The following is a 27,946-nucleotide window of genomic DNA, read 5'->3' on the forward strand; positions in this document are numbered from 1 at the left end:
CCAGCCTCCAGAAGCTCAGTGGGCTGATAAACCACTGTTTTGCTTTACAGATGCTTATTTCATTTATTTATCCGAAGATTGTATTAATCAAGCTAATGTGTCACTCGAGAGCATTTTCCCTAAATCCCACGAAGAAACCTTAAAGAAGCAAAGGCTTGCTTCCTGGTTTTGTTTTCTATTGAATCTTGGCGTTCTTAGGATTTCTCTACCCCCACCCCCCGTTGCCCTTTGCAGCCAAACTAAGATTCACAATGTGACATGTATTTGTGAAAAAACAGGCGGGGGGGGGGGAGAGCTGTGCTCCATATCAACCGTTAAAAAGGGGGAGAGTTTCAAGCACCTTAGGATCTCTCCCCCTTTGTCATTTTCCTCGTTTGGTAGGAGAGATTGTATTTCCAGGTTCTTGGAAACCTTTGAAAAAACAACTCCAGTTGCTATAAAATGATAAGTGTTTTAATTATACAAAAATAGGTGCTTTATTCTAAAGAGCTGAATAACCTTTTTGAATTGTGGGTCACTTTTTCTAACCGAAACAGGGTTGTTTGTTTGTTTGTTTTTTAAGTAATTAATTGCTCACCAACATTTCCTCTTTCCTTTTCTTATGTTCACAGGCACCCGGTTCATGTTAAAGAAGAACCATTAGATCCAGATGAAAATGAAGGCCCGCTGTCCTTAGTGACAACAGCCAATCACAGTCCAGAGTTTGACCACGACAGAGATTATGAAGACGAAAATGTAAATGAGGACATTGAATGAATATGTCTGTGATGTGATCCTGCAAATGAAGATCACGGGGAGGGAGGAAAAAAAAAACATATACTTCAAAATTAGCTGTGAAATCTCTCCCCATTATTGTACAGTCTGGAGGAAACACTTGGTCCATTTCGACAGCTATAAAGTACGTTAACTCTTAGTGCCATCAAGTATCCCATTTGGGAGTATTTTTGATTTTTCTACTTTTTGTTGAAAAAAAACAAACACAAAACAAAGGAATTTGTACTCTGTGCATTGGATGGACTTGTTTGGTACTTGGGATTCCCTCTCACAGTCAACATCAGTGTTGTAAATTTGTTCAACCAATTCATTTATCCACAATTTGGCAGCAGACTTTGGACTGCAATTCTTCCAATTTGGGACACCGAAGACATCAAGCTGAGCATGTACACATAATTGCAGATCAAGCCTTTGCCCAGATTTTGAGGATTCCAATGGACAATATTTGCACAGTATCGCATGTTGATTATCACTGCCTTCACTTTTTCTTTCTTTGCTTCCATTTGGGATGGGGAAGTCGTGTGCGTGTGTGCACACGTGCGTCTACATGTGTGCGTGCATAAGTGTGTGTGTGTACTGAAGAGGGGTTAAAAGAAAATTCTCCCAATTTTTTTAGTGTATAACTTTGATTTCCCCCCTACTTCTCCTACACCATTTTAAGTTCTGACCTCAGGCCTCAACTGGCCAGAGCCTTTTGAGGCTTAAATGTTTTCTGTACTTTTGTGATGAATGTTAATAGGTGTTTTTATTATACAAAGCTGAATGTCCTTGGAATTGTTTGTAGTTCTTTTTCTACCATTCATTCCAGTTTCCTTCAGATGCCATCATGTTTTCTTTAGCTATGGAAAACATTCCAGTTTGGGCTATATTCCCACTCCTCACCCCCCCCTCCAAAAAAAGAAAAAGGTTTCAAAAGCTGCTGTAACCGTGTGCAAAGATATCTTTGATCAGAAAGAAAGGTAGTTGCAAGAATTGAGAATGAAAGGCAAACCAGCACAAAACAGTATATAGGATGCGGTGCAAATTCATTCCACAGAGCAGTGTATGTTGTTATCATCGTTCAGAGTTTTGTTTCTGGGCTTTCATTTCTTTTTTTGCAGTAATGGTAAATATTTAGTAACACAAACTTTTAACAGCACAAAAAACACTGAACATACACCATACAGGGTTTTATTATGTCAGAAATGAATATAATCGTGGAAAGCTCTTAGCCTTTTAACCTGAGTTTCTGGGACATCAAATGCTTCTGGAATATCTAAAATACCAATCTGCCTATACGTATTTTCGATTCACGTTCGAAAGTGGGCATTATGGGAGCATTGTATGTGATTAAACAGTTTGAGAATTGACTGGTGGTATCCATTAGCTTGAATACAATTTAGGTTTTGGATTCAACTTCTAGGGAAGGCCCACTAGTTGTAAAGTGTTAATAATTTTAACTCTGCAAACTGCAGTTAAGAACATTACACAATACTACACCAACCAGTATCAGAAACTGACAACTTGAAACCTGTGGGTGAATTAGCACTGTTGCAAGTTGCAGCATTCTTCAAAGCAAATGCGGGCAGGCAGCTGCTGTTAGAACATTGGTACCCATTGATCACAGCACATCTAAACACTTTCCATTCTCCAGCCACTTCTCCGTAACTCACTTATTTATGTCGGACTATAGCTTTTTAATTTCAAACGCCTTTCTGTTTTTTTTTTTAATTTATATTCTACTTTTGTACCTTTCCCCCTAAAATTACCAAAGATATTACACAAAGGTAAATTATGTTCTCTGTTATATGCTTTATCTTATGAAGCCAAATATCCTCTTATTGTTGATCAAAGGAGGTGAAAGAATTTAGAAGCAAATGTCAAGATACGGGCTATGGCTAACCTGAGAAGGGAAACTGCTCCTTTATTAGAGTCTAAGTTAGAAGACCAAGTAGATTGCTGAACCAAAGTTGTTGTTGTTTTGGTTTTTTGTTTTTGTTTGTTTTTGTTTCTTTACAGGGACCAAATGTATTTCTGTAAAGAAAGACCTTTTAAGGCTAAAGCTATGGAACAGTATTAAGTGAAGGGAGCATGTAAGGACAGCATTTCATCCTGAGAAAATAGGAGAGTAGTCTAATTTTTCTGCAAAACAAAGGAGACGCTTACATAATATTCAGAAGAACTCTCGCAACTTAAACTGAACCATATAATAGTATCTCAAGAATTTTATTTTCTAACCTTTTGTTTGGTCTCTGGCCTATTCACTTTTGTTAAAAGCAAATTGCAAGGCAATTTCTGTTTAATTTGCTTTAATCTGTGCACAGGACCTTAGAGTGATTGTGACTGTTGTTGTGTTTGGGGGTTTTCCCCCCTTTGAAATTTGGTCAGCATCTTCCACGCAGAATAACACTCCTGTCCCCTTGTAAACTTTGGTACCATTCAAGTCAATGGGAGATTTTTGCCATTAACTTCAACTGGATGTAAGTTGCTGCATCCTTTACTGACAGTGAAATATATAAAAACACAACTTCCCACCCACCCCCCTATTCCTGATTTTGTTTTAATTTAAAGGAGGGCAGTCTGTGGTCATTTGAAACATTTTGGAAACAAACCGTATTCAGGCAGCGCCATAGCGTGCAGGAGATGGCCGGGGGGATCACAAGAAGCGATCCCTGTGCTTCAAAACTGAGTGGTTTTGCTGGTTAGCTTGGTATTCCAAAAGGGGATAAAAATCTGGTAGATTAGTTCATTCTCAGCATGTGTAGCTAGACGAGTAAAGATAACAGCATGAGAAACTGTTAGTACGCATACCTCAGTTCAAACTGTTAGGGAATGAGTAATTTTTTAAAAAAAAACCTACATTTCACTCAGTTGCACTTAGTTATATGTCTTGCATGCATAGTCTAAAGACTGTAGCAAAATAATAAAAGAGAAAATGAAATAATAAAAAATTAGACTTACCGTATCTTGCAGGTATCACAGACCTGCAGAAGAACCAAGAGAAAAATCTCAGGCTTTACATCAAGCAAACTTTGCTATTTTTTACAAATTTCTGATTCTGTGTCCCTTTCAATAATAACAATTGTTCCTATAGGGTGGGGTTTATTATGTTGTACATATATAGCCCAATGTGTCTCTGTGATCCTTTTTGTCTTTTGGTGGGTGGGATGGGGCGGCAGGGGAAAGAAATGGGGGGGAGGGAGAAGGTCCTTTTTTAATAAAAAAAATATCATTCCTCAAAAGGAATAAATGCATACCTGTTAAAACACCCTTTGCTTTTTGTGCAACTGCTTTATATAAACTATACTTTTAAAAAATGCTTTGGGGGAAAAAATCCTACTGTATGTAATGGAATTGCAGAATATGCTGCACATATATTTTATTTAGTTATCCTTGCTTTAAGACTATTGGATGACATTTGCTGACATGTGGGAGAAAATCCCAAACTCTTTGTTTTGGTTTTGGCAGATTCCCCCCACCCCCTCCTTCTGGCTTCTAAAATGTAACATAGATGACAAATGATTCCCAACCCCCCAACCCCCCTGTTATAGATCAAATCATTTTTGTACAGGTTTTTTTGTTGTTGCTGTTGTTGCTGTTATGCTGTTTTGTTTTCATTTTAAATACTTTCCCTGCCCCTTCTGTTATTTCCCTACCACTGCCTATTTCTGGCTGTCTTAAGGGGCAGGGAAAAGTTGTTTCAAAAAAATGTTTTCTCCTCCTGCAGTAAATACTTTGCATGATGAATTCCAAGGTCACACTTTCAAAGTTTTATCAGTGAAGTAGTGATTAATAATGGAGAGTGTCAAAAATTATTGAACTTTTGTATAAAAAAAAAGAAATACTTTACAAGGTGCCAAGATGTAAAGACAATTTGTTACATGCTCTGTTTTTATTTTATTTTCTCTCAAAAGAAAAGCGTACATTATGAAAGTAGTACAGGTAAACCACTGTCAGGAATGAGAGTCGAAGCCTACCTTATCCATACACACACACACACACAAAATAAAAACCTCTCCATGGAACTGACTGAGCTCTCTTCCCTCCCCCAGCTGAGCTCGGCTGTCAGCTCTGATCACCTGTTCCAGAGCAAAAAGCAGGGATGGAAGAGGGGAAAGTCTTCCTCCCCACATAGACTCCAAATGCAGCAACGTGTCTGCAGTTTTCTGCTGCATTTGCAGACCTCTAGACGGAAATGAATACCCTGCATGTACCCCTAAGGGCTGGATGCAGCGGGTTCTCTTAGCAACTTCTTGCACCGACAGTAGAAAGAGTTCCCTAGCCAGAACCCTCTTTTTGTGTAAAGCTGATCCCGTCTCTGGATTGGGACAACACAGTTCAAATGCTTAAAACCTGCTGGATTTCTACATTTGACCAGAGGCAGAAGAAAATGGTGGGGGGGAAAGAATCAAGGCTTATGTTAAACTTCAGTAAGGAAATACAATAAATAAAAATGTTTGATTCTCCTTTAGGAGAGCCCAGCCATAGCACCCATGATCAGCTTATCAGGGGTGGGAGAAGGAGGAGATGGGGAGGGGGTATGAATCTACGAATAATACAAATCATTAGATATTTTATATATAAATATATATATAAAAATATATCAAAGTTTTAAAAAATAATTTTGAACTGTTGTAGTTTTCAGAATGCTGACAAGCTACGTTCCTTATAGCATGGAGAATGTGTTTTAAACTCTTTTGGAAAGTTTTGGTATCTTTTTTGCTTAACGTACTTTTTAGATGTCGCGGAAAACTAATTTATCATTCTTAAAAGTCTTGAGAGTTACATTTGCAGACCCGTTCCACGTTTTTAAACAGGCCCAGAGTTAGTAACAGGATATCTCCTTCCCAAAAGCCTTGATGAAAATGGTACAGTCCAGACTGTTAGCATGGTTCTTCATGTGTATGTGCTGCCAGTAACAAGATTCCCCTTTTTTTGTTTTGGTTTGGTTTTTGAGGCATACAAGAAACTCATTCCTTACATCAACTGTAATTCCATCATTCCATGTCTGTTGATGCAGACAATAAAATGTTGTGTAGTCAGTACTTATTACTGACATTATAGCATTCTCTAATGCAATAAAAGTGCTGGTTGTTCACACTGGTGATATTTGTTGCCATGGGCCATGTGTTTTTTGCTTTCCCTGTATGCTGGTGCCGCACTCAAATATACCACACCTATGTCTACTTGTACCCTTGGAAGTTCATCAGCAGGAGCCTTCCAGCCATTCATAGCTTTAACGGGAGGTGGTGTCCTTCATTGGCACAGGCAATTTTTTAAAATTTTTGTTTCCATGTCAGGAAGGAATACAGTGGGTGAAGGTGCCAGTTTTTAATCAAGTCGTTGCCTTAAAACCAAACTTCACTAACCATGCAGACTCTGTACCCACCTACTGAGAAAATACGATCAAAACCATCACTTAGACCATGATCCTTTACACATTTTCCTTGGTGCAAGTCCCAATGAACTCGGTGCCATCCTAAGCTGCCTACTTAAAAGATCCGCTGTTACCCTAGTAAAAACCTGGGAACTATTTATGGATTTACCCTGAAAGATTAAAAAAGGGAACAAACAAATGCAGTAAAACAAAATTGAAGTGCAACTGGCTAACTTGTAAAGCTTTTCCAAATTGTCAATACAAATACTTCTGTTATTCATTCAAGCCCAGAACAAACTGATGGCAAAAAACCAAACAAAAACCTTAGACCATATATATGAATGAACAGTGGTGTGGGACTTTTTAGCATGGTACTGTTACAAGCCACCCCAATCTCCGCCAGGCGGTAGCAAGAGATTCCAGGGGTCTTGGCACTTAACCAGGGTTGCTTCTCCATTGGGAAATTGAGGCACAGTGGAGACTAATGTCTTTAAGAAATACGGTTACACATATTCGCACCTGACACCTTCAAAGGAGAACATTACACCCCAAGAGTGTCTCCTTTGAGTGGCTCCTCTCATAGCTCCAGCAAGTTTGGGTTCAAAGCAGCAACCAGTCATGTTCGGCAGCCAGCCTCTCTGGATTTGGGTTCACTTTTCTCACACGATGCTCCTCCACTAATGCCAGCAGCTGCCATTTCATGCAGAAGGACACTTTTGGATCCAAAGTCACTATCAACATGCCAAGTCAAGAGTTACTCTGTGCAAACGGTTCCTTCGCTCCTGTTTATCTGATCTTCTGATTATGTGCATCTTCCGAGTTTCCCACAGGCCATTCAGATTAATGAAGTTGAAGAGTCATGCTGTGAGCTCACAGCAGTTCCATTGATTTCAGTACCATTGGTTTTGGCATAAGTCCTTCACTTAAGAAACACAGATGCTTCGCAAAACTTGATGGCCAATACATTAGGCCACTCTTCAAGAGCATCATTGTCCCTATAGGCAAATTGTAAGGAGGGCGTACAGTCCTCCCACCTCTTTTTGAGTAAGCATACGTTTATCTTCTACATCAAGGAAAATAAAAAAGTGTTTAATAACTAGCAATAGCAGGAACTAAAATTTCAGAGAAAAGCATTTTCATGAATAATTCATTAAAATTTCACATCTGCAAGATTAGTCATCCAAATAAAATGCTAATGTCAAAAACATGCACCGTCTATAATATTCTCATCAAGCAATCTTTTTGCATATAATGATAAATGCTTGAATTAGTAGAAATGATTTTATAAAAATACTCTATCATAACATTAAATGGATGGGGAAAGTTATGTTAATTGATGTCAATAGCGTATTGAACTATTATTGATTTTTCATCAGCTGATGTAACAGCAATGTTATTAGCAGAAATTAATAGGTAATGCACCTTTATGGCTACAAAAATACTGGGAAACCGTCCTAGATCTATCTACCTTCCTTTCATTCCTTATAGTAGATTTTAACTTTTTTCACAAATAGTGTATTTTACACTATGTATATCTAGGGAGAAAATTCTCAATTTATTTCACCTGTCAGTTGCAATACAGTGAGTAAAGTAAATTTGTCTACAGAAGACCACAACACTGCAGCGTTCATAATGCTACATTATCAATGCTCTCCACTGCTGGGTTTAGCTGCAACAGGCATAGGCAAACTCAGCCCTCCAGATGTTTTGGGACTACAACTCCCATCATCCCTAGCTAACTGGGCCAGTGGTCAGGGATAATGGGAGTTGTAGTCCCAAAACATCTGGAGGGCCGAGTTTGCCTTTGCCTGAGCTACATCATCAAGGCAGAGCACATGCTTGGCATGTCGAAGATCCCAAGGTTCTGTCTCTGGTGCCTCCAGTTAATAGGAGCAGGTGAGCCCACAGGAAGTTACTGCCAGTCAGAGTAGATGACTGGGCTAGACTGGCAAGTAGACTGACCTGACATAATACACCTTTGCATATTCCTAAGTAAACTGAATTCCACTTTGGTAGAATACATGCTTATACGTTCTCTTCAGCATCTATAGGTGGGCTGAAAGGGAAGGTGTGAAGTGGGCCAGGGGACCAACAAAAACAGCTCTTTTTGCCACCAGTTCCACTTTCACAGAAACCATTTCCCCCTCCATAACGTCATCTGTGCCAGCTCTGCATCATGACATAGAGTTTTGCAGTATTGGCTTGGACAGGGAGGAGTGGTGGGCTTCATTGGTGATTGCCCTCTCCATTTCCCAAAAGCTATCTTGGTTGGGATATTGTTACAAAGGTAGTGCCTCCACCCATCTCTGCCGAGCAGTGCATGAGATTCCAGAGGGCTCCCAGCACTCACCCAGGGTTATGTTCCCATTGAGAAGCAAGACTTGGTGGAGGCTGTCATGCCTTTAAGAAACATGGTTTAATTGCACATATTGACACCTTAGTTCAGATGAATGACAGCTCTATTGGCTGCTGCCCTTCAGCTCACGCATGGTGTTCTCCCTTTTTTCTAACAGAAAAACCACCACTCTCCTGCCTTTCTCCTTTCAAGCCCACAACGACTTGAATAACTTACCCTGTGGTTCTGTTGAACCCAAGAATATGAGAAGCCTGGGCACGTGAACCAGGGACTAACTGAATTCCAGGAGATTTCAGCCATGTCCTTGGGACTAAAACTTCGCTTTTCGTTGTCTGAAATGGATGCACAACTAGCTTGTTGATCCTTTGCATAATTGAAATGATGTGGAATGAGCTATATGAAATCATAAATGATTGCTCCTGAAGACTCAACACACAATTTCGAACTAACGAAGCACTAAATTAACATATCCAGATCACGGTACCATTATTGTGGAACACCATGCTGTTTTCATTGACTTCGGTACTGCTATGAACAGCATAAATTTAAGTATTTGCTACTCTTATTTATTTACTTAGCTCCCTTTAATCCTTACATTGCAGCAACTGGGAAGAACACTCCTCTCGTTACAGCTGCTGAGATAAGTCAGTGTAACTTAGCCAGGATCTTATGTACTTCTGAAAGCAAATAATACAACAGCAGTGCAGACAACGGATTAGAAGATAGCAACTCCAAAAGCCGGTCCCTCAGCAATGGCTTACAATGAGGGGAAATTAAGAGTGTTCCCTCAAAAACAGCTGGTGGGGGCATACCCAATCCTCACCAAGAACTCTTGGGGCAACAGGGTCTTTGCTAGGGATTTGGACCCCCCCCCACGTACCAAATGGGGTGCAGGTTTGACTTCCCTGCTTTGACAGCTGCCCTGGTGCACAGGGCATCCAATGCCATATGGACATTCAGTGAGGAGACATCTGAACCTTCAGGAAACTGAAGTGAGTCTCCGATTCAGGTCTAAAGACTGAAGTGCAGTCCGGTGCATTTCTTCTTCTGTGCATACACAAGAATAACTTATGAAAACGTACAATGAGCAGCATGAAGAAACGCTGCAGCTAGTAGAAAGGTGGTAGACGATCCTGAACAAAGACAAAATGCTATTGGTGGAAGCCTCAGCTAAAGGATACGGAAATTCCTTACTGGTTGTTTTCGAAAGCATGACCAACATAACGATTGATATGCATGTAACACTAACCCTAATAAGCATGAATGGTGCACTGTTAGAAAACCGTGGCCACTTTGCTCCTTCACTACTCCCTCTGCTGTTACACTATCATGAGTGAAGCCATGGTTTGGTTTACTGTTAGATGAGAACTGGGGTTCGTGGTTTGTCTCCCACAAGGCCTCCTGGGCGTGACATCAACTTCATCATCAACATGACCTCAAGGGCATCAGCTTGTGACAATGTACACCTGTTTGTAGGGAGTAATGTATCCAGGCTCGTCTTTCCTTTGACCAACAATGTCAAAGCTAACACCAATGGCAACCAGCTGTTGCAGGAGTACAAAAGAATGCAAATGCAAAGTTGCAGCAGAACACACACACTGCTCTGGATCAGGGCCCACGTGGGCAACACAAAATTAAATAATGCTAAGTTCCTGGGCCTCACACACAACCAAGTTAATCAGTTATACTGAAACTACCAAAACAGACAGACACAAACCCCAACCTATTCACAAGCTCTTTATTTTACAATCTCATTTATCTCCATATGTGTCAAATAGCCATATCATTTTACTCTAAAACATTAACTACTTTCTGTTCTTTAAAATCAGCGCCAGCGTGTACTATAGATTTCTGCCAGAATCTGAACAACTACGTTAATATCGGAAAGCAATAAACAAAAAAAAATAATATTTTTGAACCTGACCCTATGTATAAAGAGTTGACAAGTTAAAGCTACCTCTCAAAATGGTCAAAAGCAAATTTCAGAATGAACAACAAAAGCTGCAGCAAGATGTTCAAGGCTTCAAACACCTAGCCCGTAAAATAAACCTCTCCCCGCACACATCATTATCCAAAAATAAAAGCAAATAATTATTAGCCTCACACTTTTTTGTTTTTTTAAAAAATCCTAGGAGCCCCCACCAAATAACTATGGATGTCAACTGATTAAAAAAATGCATGGTATATCAGTCTTTTAGCTCTCTGATGAAATAATAAAGTGCTTTCTCTTTGCTTTTTGCGGGTGGGGTTTTTCATAAATTTCATCCTGGTCTCCTTTGATTGGTAATGCTTGTGCTGGTTCTGTGTTTATTGATTGCATTGTATTTGTGCCTTTTAACTGATTTTTGCGAACCGCCCAGATGACTTTGGGTGGTCTAGAAATGGCATAACGAAATAGATAAGACCGGGACTTGCTTCTGAGTAGGTATGCACTGGATTGCAGTGCAAAGCTAAAAGCTTTCAGCCCTACATAGATTAATGCTCGATTCCTTAAATACTTTACAATGTCACTTTAACATGCACAAAGGAATGCATTCTAAGAAAGTGACCGCAACTACTACTTATTATTATGTTGAGTGGTTGACATTAGCCCGTGTGTGCGTGTGCGTTTATATGCAAAATAACAGTTCTAGAGCTTTGAAAAGCAGTTCAAGCGCATTATTTTACTGACTTATGCAATAACCCTGAAAGGTATATCAGTGTTATCGTCTCACTATTGTAGCTGGGATGCTGAGGGACAAAGGAGCAGCTTTTATGTCATCTAGGGAGTGGTGGCGGCAAGCAAGATTTGTTCCTTAGTCTCCAAAGCACAAGAGCTCACCTAAGATTCCTTTGTTTAAATTCAAAACACATACACTGTAAATTGTAAAATGAGCATAAATGTAAGGATTCAGCCACACACATCTGAATGGCAAGGAACATTTTTGCAAAATCATCTGGTGATACCGACTCTGCGCATAATGCAGCAATCATGTTTATTTGGATGTAATCACAGAAGTCGGAAAACCATTTTGTCTTCAAGTTCTAATGCTAATTTGAAGGTAACTGTCCTTTCAAAGATTAATTCCACTCAAAGCAATAACCATTATTTACCAGAGTTTGATGGTTTTATCACTCATCATTTTAGCAAATTTCCATTGAAAATGCTAAAATGGTTCGTCATAAGGCACATAACTGCTTTAGCTGTAAAAATGACCAACACAAGTGCCTGTACTCAAACATTAAATTATACTGTAATTAATAAAGACAGTTAAACTGTCTACTAGCAACAGCAATTTAGGTAGCCACATTTGATTGGCTATAAATTGTAACTACATTAAAATTCCAGAAATATTAGCAATATGGATTGCTTGATGGAAATAGGTGCTGATCACCAACACTCCTGTTTTATAACAGAAGCCCAGGTCATGTTGGCCACAAAACGGGTGCGCGAAGATCAGGCCTAAGCACTTTTAATCTTGTGAAACAAGCAATTACAAATAGTTGCATCGATTTGTTAAAAAGCTTTAGGTGACATAAATTGTTTCCTGTTTAGCTTCTGGCTCTGATACATAAATGTCAGAGAGTCTAATATTAATTAGGGTCAGGGAACAACAAGGGTCGGCTACTGTGGCTTATGATCAGGGCTGCGTCAATCGTTTTGTATGTATGAGAAAAGGCAAGGGGAGCTAACAGACAATGCTGCTCTGGTTCAAAGCACCCGCTGCCTTAGAAAAGGCCCAAAGAAACAGAGCTTTGACTTTAAAGAACAAGTGGTGCCATCCTCACGTAGACCAGGGTATAGTTTGAAATCTTAGTTGCAGCATTGACTTGCCATGTTAACTTGGGAGAGTCTCTTTTCCCCCTGGGCCTCAGATCCCCATCTTTAAAATGGCAATAATAAATCACTTCATAATGGTTGTCATGAGGAAAACATGGGAGTTGTTGCTACTGCTGTGTGTGCACATCCATAACTGAGTGAGCATGCAAGCAAGTATGAACAGACTTGGGGTAGGCAATATGGTATCCACCAAATGCAGCTCCCATCATCCTTGACAAGAAGGCATACTGGCTGGGACTACTGGGAACTGTGGACCACATCATCACGAGGGCACCACTTTCAATGCCCCTGGTATAGACATTACACTAGCTCTAAAGAACTTCACTCCTGTGTTGAGTTGCACCCTGGCCTGCTGCTGTCCATATCATTTACTTGTCGTGGCTTCTTAAGGGAAAAGAGTCGTAGCTCAGGGATGCATGCAAAAGATCCCAAGTTCAATCTCTGACATCTCCAGGGAGGCCTAAAAGCATTGGGGAGTCGCTATCAGCCTGTGTTAACAGTAGTACTAGGCTAACTGGATCCATGGTCTAATTCAGTATATGGCTGCTTCCTATGTCTTTGTCATGCTTTGAGTTTCTCAGCCCTTGCTAGCAAACGCCACCGCTGTGGACTGCAGACAGTGAAGCTCACAGTAACAGATCTGGCTCCTATGATGAGTTGTACAGAATGATTAAGCTGCCGGATGTGGGCAATGTATAGGCTTCTCTCTGGAGTGAGTGTAACATCTAGACTGGGTGATATTGGAGGCATAAGACATTTTGCTTGTATAGGTAAAGTAAAGGGACCCCTGACCATTAGGTCCAGTCGTGGCCGACTCTGGGGTTGCGGCGCTCATCTTGCTTTATTGGCCGAGGGAGCTGGCGTACAGCATGACTAAGCCACTTCTGGCGAACCAGAGCAGCGCACGGAAACGCCGTTTACCTTCCCGCTGGAGTGGTACCTATTTATCTACTTGCATTTGACGTGCTTTTGAACTACTAGGTTGGCAGGAGCAGGGACCGAGCAACGGGAGCTCACCCCGTCGCGGGGATTCGATCTGCCGACCTTCTGATTAGCAAGCCCTAGGCTCTGTGGTTTAACCCACATCACCACCCGCGTCCCTTTGCTTGTATGTGGCTGCACATTTCTGCCTGTGTACAACCTGGCACCCACACAGCTCAATGGTTAATGGGGAATACATATCCAGATAGGCATATGCAGTGCACCCCGTCCCTGCCAAGCTGCACCCTCACTGGTATACACAGGCCACCTCCCTCACTTGCAGATAGGTGAAGTTGCTACCTAACCATGTGGGAAGCCAATCTTACACCTGCCATTTTTGACTGCGGGGCAGTATTCCGTGAGGAGCTGCACATGTGCACAAACCAGGCACATAATTGGTTGGATGGGACGCTCACACAATAGATGATGCTCTAGGATTCCAGAACAATAACATCACGTGGGGAGTCATTACTTCAGGGCGTATTAATTTCACGCTTCCGTTGGATAAATCACAGCTCTTTTCATATAACGCTGGATCCCATAAATACTATTTTTCTAAAAAACAACAACAGTTCCAACAAAAATACTGTTTATAAAATGGCCCTTTTGCTACACAAAACACATCACTTCTGCATGTGGAAATTAACCTCATTTTATCGTCTGGAATGCATTTGAAGACTTCTATGCTAATTTTTTTTAATAAAAAAAAACTTTCTCCCTTCTCCCCTAAGCGGAGCAGCGCAGGTTATTTACTCAACATAAATCAAATGTATCATGTACAATGTTTTCTTTAGATTGGCGGGCAACAGAGAAAAATACAGTTAAAAAAAAAATCTGGAGAAAATTTATTAAATATGATTTTCACTGTAATAGAATATTAATGGAACCCAATGCTCATTTCCCATTAAGCTGATCTCTTTTTAATACACACATGCTTTTTATTATTTTGCACTCATGCGAAAATTCCACATTCAGAGACTTTCCATCTACTTAGGAATGTCTCTGGCGAAGGCAGAGTAAGAAATATTGAACCGGGGCAGGCGGGGGGGGGGCAGGGAGAGGGAAGGCAACAAATACCTAGTGATAAGAGGTAGTGCACCACAGATAAAATAAAGCAAAAAAAAAAAAAAATGCCAATGAAATAACAAAGGGTAAAAAGCATTCAACCCAGGAAGGGAAGCTACAGAAACAATTATATTTTAAATCCTCTTTTCTTTCTCTGCTACTGCTTAGATGAAAATGTTTGATTTGCAACATAAAAGATTCATTAATTACCACTTCAATATTTAAAGCTATTTTTCCGACTAACAGGAGCAGATAAAGCACTGCAATAAAACCACTAATAAAAATTGGAAAATACTTCTAACGAAGTTTACCAGGGTTGGGGAATCCTCAGGCTCAACGGTTCTCAAAAACTTTTCTCACATGAAAAGTGATAGAAGCTCTCCAGTTATAAGCAGCGCTAACCGGAACTAACCACGAACACCTCTCTTGTTCTCTTAGAATGGCAATGGCGGCCAGTTGAGAGGTGTTGAAACTGAGTTCCTGCAAGTTCCAGATGGAAAAAGGCCTGGTTTAATAATAAAATAAATAATAATTATTATTATTATTATTATTATTCTACTACTATCCTGGCTTCTGCTTATGGATCCAGTTCTTGGATTCTAAGCATGCAGAATTCCAATCTGCAGCTCCCAAGCCACTGGGTCATTCTCCAGGATCAGATCCCATACTCTTAGCTCATATTCCTCCTACCAACCCTGCCAAGAGGTCTCTGTGGGGCAATTATTATTATCATATAGACTTGTTAGTTTCTTGCTACCTGGAGGTCTCTAAGTGACTTACAACACATTTCTGCTTCATGTGCCGCCTCCACAAGAGGCCCAGAAGGCAGCAACACAAAAATGGGCCTTTTCTGTGGTGGTTCCCCACTTGTGGACTGCTCTCCCCAGGGAAGCTTGCCTGGCGCCTTCGTTACATATATTTAGGGGTCAGGCAAAAACATTCCTCTTCTCTCAGGCTTTTGGATGATTAAACAACCTATGGCCTTTTAAACCAGGCCGGAGGTATAGAAACTCAAATCAATAATTATCATCATAATAATTTAAAACATAAATATAAAAATATCATATAAAAACAGAAAAAACAACCACCGTAACAGTCACAGGAAGCTTGGGCAGCACACAAGAAACATAATATTACCTTAGTCTCAAAAGCCTTGGAGCAAATATAAGTATTTAAATGGCACCACAAATATGTCAATGAAGGTGTTAGGTGTACCTCACTGGGGAGAGCATTCCAGAGACGGGAAGCTTTCTCCCTGGTCACCATTCTTGAAGGGTGACCTGAGGAAGGGCCTCAGAAGGAGATCTAAGCGTCTGGGTATGTTCATACTGGGAGGCTATATTGTGCCAAATAAACCAAAGGCCTGGCTCAGTATTTAAAAAAAAAAAGAAGGTAAAGGACCCTTGACAGTTAAGTTCAGTCGCAAACGACTCTGGGGTTGCGGCGCTCATCTCACTTTACTGGCCGAGGGAGCCGGTGTTTTGTCCGCAGACAGTTTTTCCAGGTCATGTGGCTAGCATGACTAAGCCACTTCTGGCGAAACCAGAGCAGCGCATGGAAACGCCGTTTATCTTCCCGCCAGAGCGGTACCTATTTATCTACTTGCACTTTGACGTGCTTTCAAACTACTAGGTTGGCAGGAGCAGGGACTGAGTAACGGGAGCTCACCCCGTCGCGAGGATTCGAACCGCCGCCCTTCCGATCGGCAAGCCTTAGGCTCAGTGGTTTAGACCACAGCGCCACCCACGTCCTTATGACTCAGTATTAGGTAGCTTCAATAAGAAGCAGGGATGTCCCAATGGTAGCAGTAAACTTCTGTATTCTAGACATCCACATTCAAGCACACACCTTTCCTTACTTAACAAAAGCTGGCAACTTCTTCTTCCTACTCCTGAAAAGGTACAACTGTCATACGTCCAAATAGCAACTGAGAACCCAAGTCCATCTACCACCTGAGCCAACTAGCCTGAGCCATCTTGCAAGGCAGACAAAAATGTTATTACTATGATGGGCACATAATAGATGAAACACTGTGGTGCACAACTGGACACCTTCATCTGCCCCAGCTGCAACAAAACATTTCTCCACAGCCACAGCAGGCACTGTAACTCTCCAACATAAAAAAATTCCTTCCAGTAGCACCTTCATTTCAGAAATAGACTGGAAAGAGAAGCTGCTGAATTGCAACTCATTACCAAACTTAAAACCATGGAGAGACCTGGTCTGAACAAAGACATTGGATTCTTATCTCATTATACATGACTAAGCCATTTTTCACCTTCTCACCCCCTGCCTTTTCCTGTAAGACCTATTGCAGTCGTTAAGAGTCGTCAACAGGCTCATCTCAGCTATCTGCCAATCTCCCATTCCCACCACCCTTCTGAGTAATACCCCTCCCCACCTTCTCACTATATAGAAGGATCTGGCAACTTCTGTTTCAGTGTATCTGAAGAAGTGTGCATGCACACGAAAGCTCATACCAAGAACTAACTTAGTTGGTCTTTAAGGTGCTACTGGAAGGATTTTTTTTATTTTGACTATGGCAGACCAACACGGCTACCTATCTGTAACTCTCCAACAGTTTGTCTTCACCCCCGGAGGTGCACTCTTCCACTGTCTCCCAAGGCAGACAGATGCCAACCAGATGAGCCCTCACTCAGGTCAAGTTATTTGGAAGCTTCTGAGATTAATTCTATCTTGAAATAATATATGTTTCAATAGGGTTGATTATTTGTTGCTTCTTTAAATAAAATGGGACAGATTTGTGGATAGTGTGATTCTAAAGTCTAGTCACTAGGTGGCACTAGACTTTGTTGTATCTGAGTGGACTCAGGAGTTTTCTGTTACTCTTCTGTTCTTGTTTTTAGAGAGACAATGCCATTCTTCTCTAGTTCCCTGACCGGGGTATTAGACAGCTTTCCTCTCAGCCTTCTGTGGAAGTGTGGGACATTTTCCAGACCTCTGAGTAGCCCTGCCATAATATAGGCTGCTTAATATTTTAATTGGAATGATCTTATGCATGAAATGTCCAGTTAATTTTCCCCCAGCTCATTTTTGCCCACCCACTTTCAGAGTAAAGGCAGGCCCAATCTTAATGGACATAATTCTTTGGGAATCCATCTGATCATGCATGAGACCCATGCTACACGTTTATAGTTGCTTTGTAAAACCTTAAGAATACAGTTGGAATGGCTATCACAATCAAACCACCCCCCTGGCGCTTCCTGGCTCTCGTTTATGGCTTTAACATTTGTAGAATGAGGTTTTGAATTGCTAGACGCAAAACAAAAACACATGATAAAAATCAGGTGATAGGCTGCTTACTGTAAAGTTCATTTCCCCTCCAAAGTCCTTCTTTAATTATGAAAGCTGCAGAATCCATTTCCTTTTGGTGTGCAAAAAGGTGTGTAATTAAACCATCAGCATAATACCTTTCTACATGTAAAACCTGCACTTATGAACTTTAACTGCTGAATAAAAATGCCTATTACATGACCATTAAGTATTATGAATAAAGCGAGTCATTGTAGTACTTGATTAATTTTTATGCACTAAGCTTTGTGTTCAGCAGAAATTTGATTTCCATTGGTATCTATATCCCAGAGGCTTATGGGGTTTTCTGGATCAGTCTCCCATCCCTTATTCCCTCTGAGTATACTGCTACTTTACATACATCCTAACCCTAACTCAGGAAGCTATGATCTCCAGTTGCTTTATTTCACTTCTCAACTTTGTTTTCTACCTTCCCATCACTATGGTCCAACCAAATATAAGTGCGCCGTACTTAAATATTTACCAGCTTTGACAGGTACGACCTTTCCTGGAGCAGAGGACCTTGACCACAATAGTTCAGGCACCAGCTACTTCAAGACTGGATTATTGCAAAAGAGCAAGACCCTGCCAGCATACAACACCTCTGTTCAGAGCTCTGCATGATTTGGCAAACTGTTACCAGGCCAAGTTCAAAGTGTTGGTATACAAAGCCCTTAACAGCTTGGGGTCAGTTTACTTCTGGGTTCCATTTACCCAATATGTGTCCACTTGACCTCTTTGATCTGCAAGACTGGCAGTGTTACAGGGGCCACACAGTGCTCGCTCCATGTAAGACATCATTAGTTTAGTGTAGCAGCACCTAGACTTTGGAACCCCTGGCCTACTGACAGTTTCCTTTGCTGTATTATTTTTGGCATCTGCTTAAAACATTTTTGTTTAGGCAAGCCTATCCAGGCACACGTCTTACATCTCTTTTTAATTTTAATTAAAACGCTTTGTGGGGTTTTTTTTAATAAAAACTATTCCTTTTTAAAACTGCTTTTATTGATAAAGAGGATTGCCAGAAGTTCCTACACGATCACGGAGAAGACCCACAGAAAGGAGCAGCTATTTGGCCACCACCAGAGTTAGGGAAAGAGTTACCACCTTCGGACTCGGACAAAAAAGAGGACACCCCACAAGAGTAACAACAGATTGATACAAGATGTCTCTGCAGCTGTATAGTTGGAACATTAATGGCGCGAATTCCCCAGAAAAACGCAAACGGATCTTCCATATCCTAAAGAAAGAGAATTTGGATATAATTTGTTTGCAAGAAACCCATGTGACAAGGGTACACAGGAAGGTGTTAACAAATAAAAGATTAGGCCAAGAATTCATCTCATCAGACAGAGTCAAGAAGAGAGGCGTGGTGATTTACGCCAAAGAGACTCTTTCACCGAAACTTTTGTTTAAAGATGAACAAGGAAGAATCCTGGCTATTGAGATTTCGACCCAAGGAGAGAAAATTTTGATATTAGGAATTTATGCACCAAACGAGGGGAAATCAGAATTTTATAAGAAGCTGCATGAGACATTATTGGACTATCTGGACTATTCTAACATCATTATGATGGGAGACATGAATGGGGTTGTCTCTACTTTTATGGATAAGTCACAGAACCAGAATTTGACTAAAGATGGAAGACTACCAAAAACTTTCTTTGAACTAACTGACAATATGGATTTAATTGACTCATGGAGGACGAGAAACCCCCTAGGTAAAGAAGGAACTTTCTTTTCTGAGGCCCACCTGTCATGGACAAGGATCGACCAAATTTGGACAACTAGAGGGCTGGCACCTAAGACCACAAAAATAGAAATCTGCCCAAAGACTTGCTCCGACCATAACGCTCTGAAAATGGAAATGAGATTTACTACTGCCGACTCCTTCAGATGGAAAATGAATGACAACCTGCTAAGAGATCAAGAGATTGTAAAGAAGGCCCAAAAAGCTTTAAAGGACTATTTTGAAATCAACTTGAACACCTCGGTGGAAAAAAGAACAATCTGGGACGCGAGCAAAGCTGTTATGAGAGGGTTTCTGATACAACAGAATACGATTAAGAAAAAACTCTGGAATGGTAAAAAGGACAAGATATTGGAGAAGATAAGAGACGGCGAGAAAAAATTAAGATTAAACCCAAAATCCAAAGAGACCTTAAGAGAAATTAAATTCCACCAGTCACAATATGCGCAACTGATTAACCAAGAAGTGGAATGGAGAATTAAACAAATGAAACAAAGATCATTTGAATCGGCGAATAAATGTGGGAAACTGCTAGCTTGGCAGTTGAAAAAGAGACAAAAATTAAACTACGTTACCAATCTAGAAGTTGAAGGAAAGAACATTCAAAAACCGGGAGAAATTAGAAAGTGTTTCCAGAAATACTTTAAAAAGCTGTATACACAAGGACCCGAGGATGTAACCGAGATAGAACAATTTTTGAAAGAAAATGGTCTTCCAGAAATATCTCAAGAGAAGAGATCAACCTTGAATTGTAAAATAACACAACAAGAAATCGAGGATGCCATTCAGAATATGCAGCTGGGCAAATCTCCAGGACCTGATGGACTTACCTCCAAGTATTATAGGACGTTAAAAGACTATTTGATACAACCACTAGAGGAGGTTTGTAACCAGATTATGGGGGGAGGGAAGGCACCAGATACGTGGAAAGAAGCATTCATCACATTGATACCTAAAGTGGAAACTGAAAAGACTCAACTCAAGAACTACCGTCCCATCTCACTCCTAAATGTGGATTATAAAATATTTGCGGATATTCTGGCCAACAGATTTAAAAAAGTATTAAATGAGATAATCCATAAAGACCAGGCCGGCTTTCTCCCAGGCAGACATTTGTTTGACAATACCAGGAACATTATTGATATCTTGGAACTTTTACAAACAAATATTAACACCAAAGCAGTATTGATCTTTATTGATGCGGAGAAGGCCTTTGATAACATTTCCTGGAAATTTATGAAGAAAAATTTGGAAGGGATGGGAGTGGGAAGGGGGTTTGAGAATGGAATAGAAGCAATCTATTCAGAACAAAAAGCTAAGTTGATAGTGAACAATGTGGTGACAGAAGAACTTCATATTGAAAAAGGAACACGACAGGGGTGCCCCCTATCCCCCTTATTGTTTATTTCAGTCCTGGAGGTTTTGCTGAACATGATAAGGGAGGATCGGCAGGTACAAGGAATACGGGTCGGAGCGAAACAATATAAACTGAAAGCATTTGCAGATGACCTGGTTTTAACACTACAGGAGCCAGAACCCAGTACAAAAAGAGTTTTAGAACTGATCCAGAAATTTGGTCGGGTGGCGGGTTTTAAGTTGAACAAGCAAAAAACTAAAGTCTTAGGGAAAAACTTGACGGCCATGGAAACAGAAGGGTTTCAGAAAGAGACAGAACTAAATATTGTTAAGAAAGTGAAATACCTGGGGGTCAATCTGTCTTCCAAGAATTTGAATCTATTTAAAGATAATTATGAGAAATGTTGGTTAGAAGTTAAAAAAGATTTAGAAATTTGGTCAAGACTGAAATTATCCTTGTTAGGCCGAATTGCAGCTATAAAGATGAACGTTTTGCCAAAGATGTTGTTTTTGTTTCAAGCCTTGCAGATTGTGGACAGAGTGGAATGCTTTGGAAAGTGGCAGAAGGACATTTCTAGGTTTGTCTGGCAGGGCAAAAAGCCCCGAATAAAGTTTAAGATATTAACTGATGCAAAAGAGAGAGGGGGGTTTGCCCTGCCGGACCTAAGGCTATACTATGAAGCGGCAGCCTTCTGCTGGATGAAAGATTGGATTCTATTAGAAAACACTGATGTCCTAGATCTGGAAGGCTTCAACAATTCGTTAGGTTGGCATGCGTATTTGTGGTATGACAAGGGTAAATTATATGGAATGTTTAAAAACCATATTGTCAGAAAAGCAATATATATGGTCTGGAAAAAATACAAAGACTTATTGGAAAGCAAAACTCCGAGGTGGATCTCACCAATAGAGGCCAAAGCTCGGAAAACAACCAATATGGAGGCTTATTGGCCGAAATATTGGGAAATAATAGAAAATATTGAAGGTAACTGGAGATTGCAGAGCTTTGAAAAACTAAAGGATAAGGTGCAAAATTGGCTGCATTATGCCCAAATTAATGAGGTTTTTAAGCTAGACAAAAAAACAGGTTTCCAGGTGGAAAAATCGAAACTTGAGACAGAGTTGCTTGAACCAAAGACCAAGTTATTATCGAGAATGTATAACTTGCTGCTTAAATGGAACACTCAAGATGAGACAGTTAAATCAGCAATGATAAAATGGGCTCAGGACATTGGTTATAATATTATGTCTGATGACTGGGAAAGGTTATGGACCACCGGTATGAAGTTTACTGCATGTAATGCTTTGAAAGAAAACATTATGAAAATGGTATACAGGTGGTACATGACCCCGGTTAAGCTAGCTAAGATTTACCATTTGTCCGATAACAAATGTTGGAAATGCAAGGAAGCTGAGGGAACATTCTTTCACCTCTGGTGGACCTGCCCAAGACTGAAGGCCTTCTGGGAAATGATCTATAATGAGTTAAAAAAGGTGTTTAAGTACACTTTTCCCAAGAAACCAGAGGCCTTCCTTCTGGGCATTGTCGGCCAGAAGGTGTCTAAAAAGGATAGAACTTTTTTTATGTACGCTACAACAGCAGCAAGAATTCTTATCGCTAAGCATTGGAAGACCCAAGATTTGCCCACACTGGAGGACTGGCACACGCAATTGATGAACTACATGGAATTAGCCGAGATGACTGCAAGGATTCGAGACTTGGGAGAAGAAGCAATGGAGGAGGACTGGAAAAAATTTAAAGACTATTTGCAAAAGTATTATAAGTTATATGAAACATAAGATGTCGTGTGATTGGGAATCTAGCCCCAGTAACAAAACTTAATTATTTATGAAATTTGACAAGATTTATGAAAGAATCAAGGTTTAAATGGGTAAAAAAGATATTATGGTATATTGCTCAGAGTATATATTGATCAAGAGATTTAAATTTAAACTGTAATTGAAAATAGAAAGAAACATATGAAATAAGGATATAATTTGCTGATAAATTTATTGTTAAGAAATGCATTCTGCGAGGGATGGGGGAAGTCCAATGGAAATTTGAAATGAGTTATCGAAATGGTCGTGTTTTTCTTTTTCCTTTTTTTCTGGTCTTTTTTTTTTTTTCTTACTTTTTGATCTCTTTGTTATTTCTGTAAAAAATGTAATAAAAATTATTATAAAAAAAAAAAAATAAATAAAACTGCTTTTATTGATAATTTTCACGTTACTTATAAGCTGCATGGAGGTTTTGTCACAACCAAGCAGTATATTTTGTTAAATAAACAAATAACAAACAAATAAGCAAAATGCCTACACTGAAATAGGGGTTTTATGCTTGCAAGACAATATCCCTTGTCCAGCAGATGTAACGGAGAACTACCACATCCAGACAATTGTTTGAACAAAATATACAGCACAGGCAGAGGTTGTGTTGCAGAACTGTTCTCAAAAGCCCATCTTTTCTTGCCTGCCAAATCATACAGAACACACACTTTTGAGCAAATTATTAAAAAGTGAGTTTTGCTGTATTGATCTTGGTTATTCTGGTATTGATCTTTATTTGCCTACTGTTCCCTGGCCTTGCTCTCACTTCTTGTACTTGCAGTGCACTGACAAATGTTCTACAGGATTTGTGGTGTATGAGAGCCAAGCTCTCTAAGGGCTTGAGGCAGAAACCATCATTACCCATTCAAATAAACCTGCTCAAGGCTCTTTGAGGTCCAGTGGGTAGAGTAATGGATTTGAGCTTTGAACGTCTTAGTTCAACCAGCTCGTGATCTATAAAAACGGGTTACAACCCTAAACAGGATTGGCACTGCAAAGTAATTTACACACCCAAACCCTGCTCCAGAGAACATGAACTGTGCAGGGAAGCAGAATTCTACACATGTATTGGGAACTACAAGCGTTAATTTTAAAGTCGGTTGTGCATACAGACATTGAAACAATCTGTCATTATAAATAGGCTGCACACTACAACGGACGTTCCCATCTATGTCTGGATATGAATGGGCATTCTGATGTGCTCCAGATGTGTGGCAGATTGTGCTGAAAATTGCCTATCCATAATGCTACGGAGGGCAATGACAAACCTAGAGACATCACCTTGCTGACAAAGGTCTGTATAGTTAAAGCTATGGTTTTCCCAGTAGTGATGTATGGAAGTGAGAGCTGGACCATCAAGAAGGCTGATCGCCGAAGAATTGATGCTTTTGAATTATGGTGCTGGAGGAGACTCTTTAGAGTCCCATGGACTGCAAGAAGATCAAACGTATCCATTCTTAAGGAAATCAGCCCTGAGTGCTCACTGGAAGGACAGATCGTGAAGCTGAGGCTCCAATACTTTGGCCACCTCATGAGAAGAGAAGACTCCCTGGAAAAGACCCTGATATTGGGAAAGATGGAGGGCACAAGGAGAAGGGGACGACAGAGGACGAGATGGTTGGACAGTGCTCTCGAAGCTACCAGCATGAGTTTGACCAAACTGCGGGAGGCGGTGGAAGACAGGAGTGCCTGGCGTGCTCTGGTCCATGGGGTAATGAAGAGTCAGACACGACTAAACAACAACAACAATGCTATGGAGGTAACTTTCATGTAAAGTTCCCTGCAAGCTGCCATGAGGTCAGGGACTGAACCCCTGGGCCCTGCTGTGATAGCCTCCAGATAGATGTTTTTGACCTATTACTGAATCTCACCATCAGAAACATGTTTTGTTTCATCATTGTCTTGGCCTCTTGACTCTTCTAATAACCTGTTTTTTGATTTTTTTTAAAAATGTTTGTGTGCACGCACACACATTTACTTGGATTCATTAACACCCCACAAAGAGGTCTTGCTTCTCCCATAGCCACAGCCTTGGATTCCAGCAGAAATCAGGTATGGTTCTGTCTCTGCCTTTCCTGCCTGCAGCTTCTAGCTCACACAACTCAGCTTCCCACTCTGACCTTTTGTCTTTCAAAGTAAGAGACAATAAAACAAATTGTCCAGTAGCACCTTAGAGACCACTTCTGAAGAAGTGTGCATGCACAGGAAAGCTTATACCCATAACAAACTTAGTTGGTCTCTAAGGTGCTGCTGGACATTTTATTTATTTATTTCGACTGCGTCAGAACAACACAGCTACCTGCCTAAGTAAGAGACAGTTGAGGGAGGGCAGCCCACCCATTCCCTCTCTGGCACAGAGCCACTCCCTTTGTTCCCTTAATATCTCATCTTTAGTGAGCCATTACTAGGCTGGCCTGGCTATTCCAGTGACCGAACCTGTGCTGGATCCAGGAATTAGAAGGTTTGATTAGATTTTAACAGCCCCTGGATCCAGGGATTAGAAGGGTCTGGCACTCCACGCCCCCCAACTCATAACATTATGTTTATTTTCACTATTCAAATCCTTTCCAAGTTTTGTCTCTTAAATGTCATTTCACCAATCTATTCCTTGAGCGAAAAAGCAGGTTGGAAAGCGGGGGAAGGGGGAGAGAGAGAAAGGTTTTCCCACTCCCAAGCGCGTGTCCCACTGTTCTGCTTCTAGATAAATGTTCAGTTCAGAAGTCTTGATGAAATTACCAATCAAGCTGCCTCTCAGCTTCACTCCGTCGTTATGTTTGTCTTAATCAGGTGGCTGGGGGAGCAATTTTTCATTTGCAGCAGGTGGTTGTTTACACATTAGATAAACTCCCATCCTTAGCAAGCCTTGGCAGGGGTGTTTGCGCTTTGCTTCAACATCTGCTGCTCCTTCTCTCACAAGCACACAGATCAAGGAATGCTCCCCCCCCCCGGCTCCGCTGATGGAAATGATTCCTAGTTTAGATGAGCTGAAACACAAATGTCATGCTTAGCGGTAAACATTTGTGTTGAAAAGTTAGGGTGCGGCAGTAATTAGTTTTGCCCTGTTCTGATCCCCTCTCTTACCACCCCCGAAATCTGAGTTCTTTATATTTACTCCTTCAGGATTCCTGAGGTTAGTAAACTAAGAATGCAAACGGAAACAGAAATGGAACAGCCTCACAATTTTTTCAAGGCTCCTTTCCCCCACCTTCTCTCACAAACTACTTGGTTAAATAGGCTGCCCTGTTCTAAACTGAATGGGCTTAGACTTGCAATCTGAAGACTCCCCGCCCCACAAGAAGAAATGGAGAGCTCCTGCACTTAACAGAGGCTCTGCAGCTGCAATTAATAACCTCGTCTCCTTTCATATTCTCTTTCACTGCTTGTGATCACGCCCTGTTTGTGAGCTTTCCTTGAGCATCTGGGTGATCCCTGTAAGAACAGAACGCTGGGCCAGAGAAACCTTTAATTTGGTGGGGTTCTTTTTATGCTCTTGTGTCATATTATATACATGGCACATCCTGCAGTGGAGATACCAGAATCGCACCTGAGCTAGGAACCAGCTGAGGCAATGTACAGGAGCATTAAAACAAGCAATATTCCCACCCTGATAAACATGTATCTTCAGGTGCATCTGCACAACAGGGTTTCAGCACTTGTGACCAGCAATGTTTTGCAAAGTGGTTTTGCTTGCAGCAGCCCTTCCCAGAGACAGCACACAGTTTCTGACCACAGTAAGCCTATTTCTCACCTCAGGAGCTTTGTTAAGAAGCTGCTGCACTCTTTCATTTAGCTTCTCCTGTCCCTGTGGCTGCTTGCTTAGGGCATGGACAGCTGACCTCAGTTCTTCTGCTTAGGCCCTCACCATCTCTGTGGTTCCACATGTCTCAAGAGTGCTTTCAAGTGCAAGATGTTCTCCACACGGCAGCCTTTCTCATATTGCGTTCTCCCTTAAGCTACAAATAATCCTGTTTCTGATCAGAGACTCCCAAAGGCCCAAGGGTTTTTAGCTCTGCAGTGTATTATGCGTTACTTTCACCCATTCCCTGAATGCCTGTAAATCTATCATATTCTCTCTTGGGGGGGGGGATAAACACAACTCCTCAATTTTTTACATTACTGCACTGCACTTTGTGTCTTCTCCTTCTGCAAACCAGAAGTTATAGTAAACCTTCAATGCTTACTCTCCCACCAAACACAACAGTATTATTTTTATTTTATCGGGTTTCCCTTCAGTCCCTGTGGCTCTCGGAGTTCAAATCTTTTCCTGAATTTTCTCCCATTTTCTGCAACATTCCCATGCATTTGCAGGCTGGATGGGGGTTGTAAAAGCTCCATAGTTACCTTAGTGCTGTAGAAGCTGGTGTTTCTGCTGCTAGACTGAGACCAGGCTGCAGTTTTTGGGTTGAGGCCCTTCTTGCCCACAATACTCAGCTGCCCCCATTTCTGACACCCTTAACACCAGTTAAGGGTCAATATCTTAAAGCAAGAGATAACATAGTGGCCTTATTAAGCAACTTTACAACAAATGCTAGTTTCCTTCTGGAACCCTCTCAGCCAGGCAGGCTCCACCCACTCACACCCAGCCCAAGGGATCATCTCCCAACTCCCATCCCCATGTTTTTGTAAGGAAATGTCTCTAAAATTAATACAGTCACTACAGTGTGGCGACACAAGTGTGCAGTCATTCCTAGTGTTGATTCTGATTTCCCCACGGTTCCTGGTATCTTCTTTCTTTTCAAGCCCCCAAGGGTCCCTTTGAGAAGGAACAGGACCTTCGTGGGAATGCAGCAGATGGTGCCTTGTGTAACTGAGGTGATTCTTATTCTCCTCTTTCTCTTGATCCATTTATCAAACAGTGATTAGAACAAGCTCTGACGTTTAGGAACACAGCAAGCAGCCTTATATATGCTCCATCACTGAACTACTGCCCTTCCCCAAGTCTTTCTCATGTTCCACATTTCTCTGTTGTTAGCTGTGTACACAGTATACCTTTAAAGCATATTTGAAGCATATTTCACTGCCCCCTCGCCCTCAAAGAATTCTGGGCATGGTAGTTTGTTAAGAGTTGCTGGCAATTATAACTGTGAGGGGTAAACTACAGTGCCCATAATCCTTTGAGGGGGAAATGTGCTTTAAAGATATAGTGTGAAAACAGCCATTCATGTGAGGCTCTTTAGCCACACCTATTTTCTTGGTTCTCTGGTATTGCAGGCCTTTAGTGAGCAGTAGGTCATTACTCATGAGCTGAGCACACTCTGGGACAACTGACAAGTTTGGGAATATTTTGAAGACATTGCAAAACACATACTTATCAAGCCAAAGCTTACTTGAAAGCATACTTATCAAGCC

The 27,946-nt window shown here is 40.9% G+C and overlaps 1 protein-coding gene and 1 long non-coding RNA gene across 16 annotated transcripts in view; one reads left to right on the forward strand and one right to left on the reverse strand.

The window, feature by feature from the left end:
• FOXP1 (forkhead box P1) overlaps nt 1–5,858 on the forward strand; it is a 543,747-nt gene extending 537,889 nt beyond the window's left edge. For all 15 annotated transcript variants that reach the window (XM_082209686.1, XM_082209682.1, XM_082209680.1 and 12 more), the window contains one exon: nt 612–5,858. In XM_082209686.1, coding sequence (XP_082065812.1) covers nt 612–756 — 145 coding nt within the window. In that variant the 3' untranslated portion in view covers nt 757–5,858. The remainder of the gene's footprint in view (nt 1–611) is intronic.
• On the reverse strand, nt 3,556–27,790 carry LOC309525407. The gene is made up of 3 exons (XR_014216241.1): nt 26,939–27,790; nt 26,346–26,544; nt 3,556–3,737 (listed from the first exon to the last, which is right to left on the reverse strand). It is a non-coding gene; the product is annotated as an uncharacterized lncRNA (long non-coding RNA).
• Between the last annotated feature and the right edge of the window lie 156 nt (nt 27,791–27,946).

This window comes from Podarcis vaucheri (genome assembly GCF_965113315.1).
Source record: "Podarcis vaucheri genome assembly, chromosome: 2".
In the NCBI taxonomy this organism is placed as follows: domain Eukaryota; kingdom Metazoa; phylum Chordata; class Lepidosauria; order Squamata; family Lacertidae; genus Podarcis; species Podarcis vaucheri.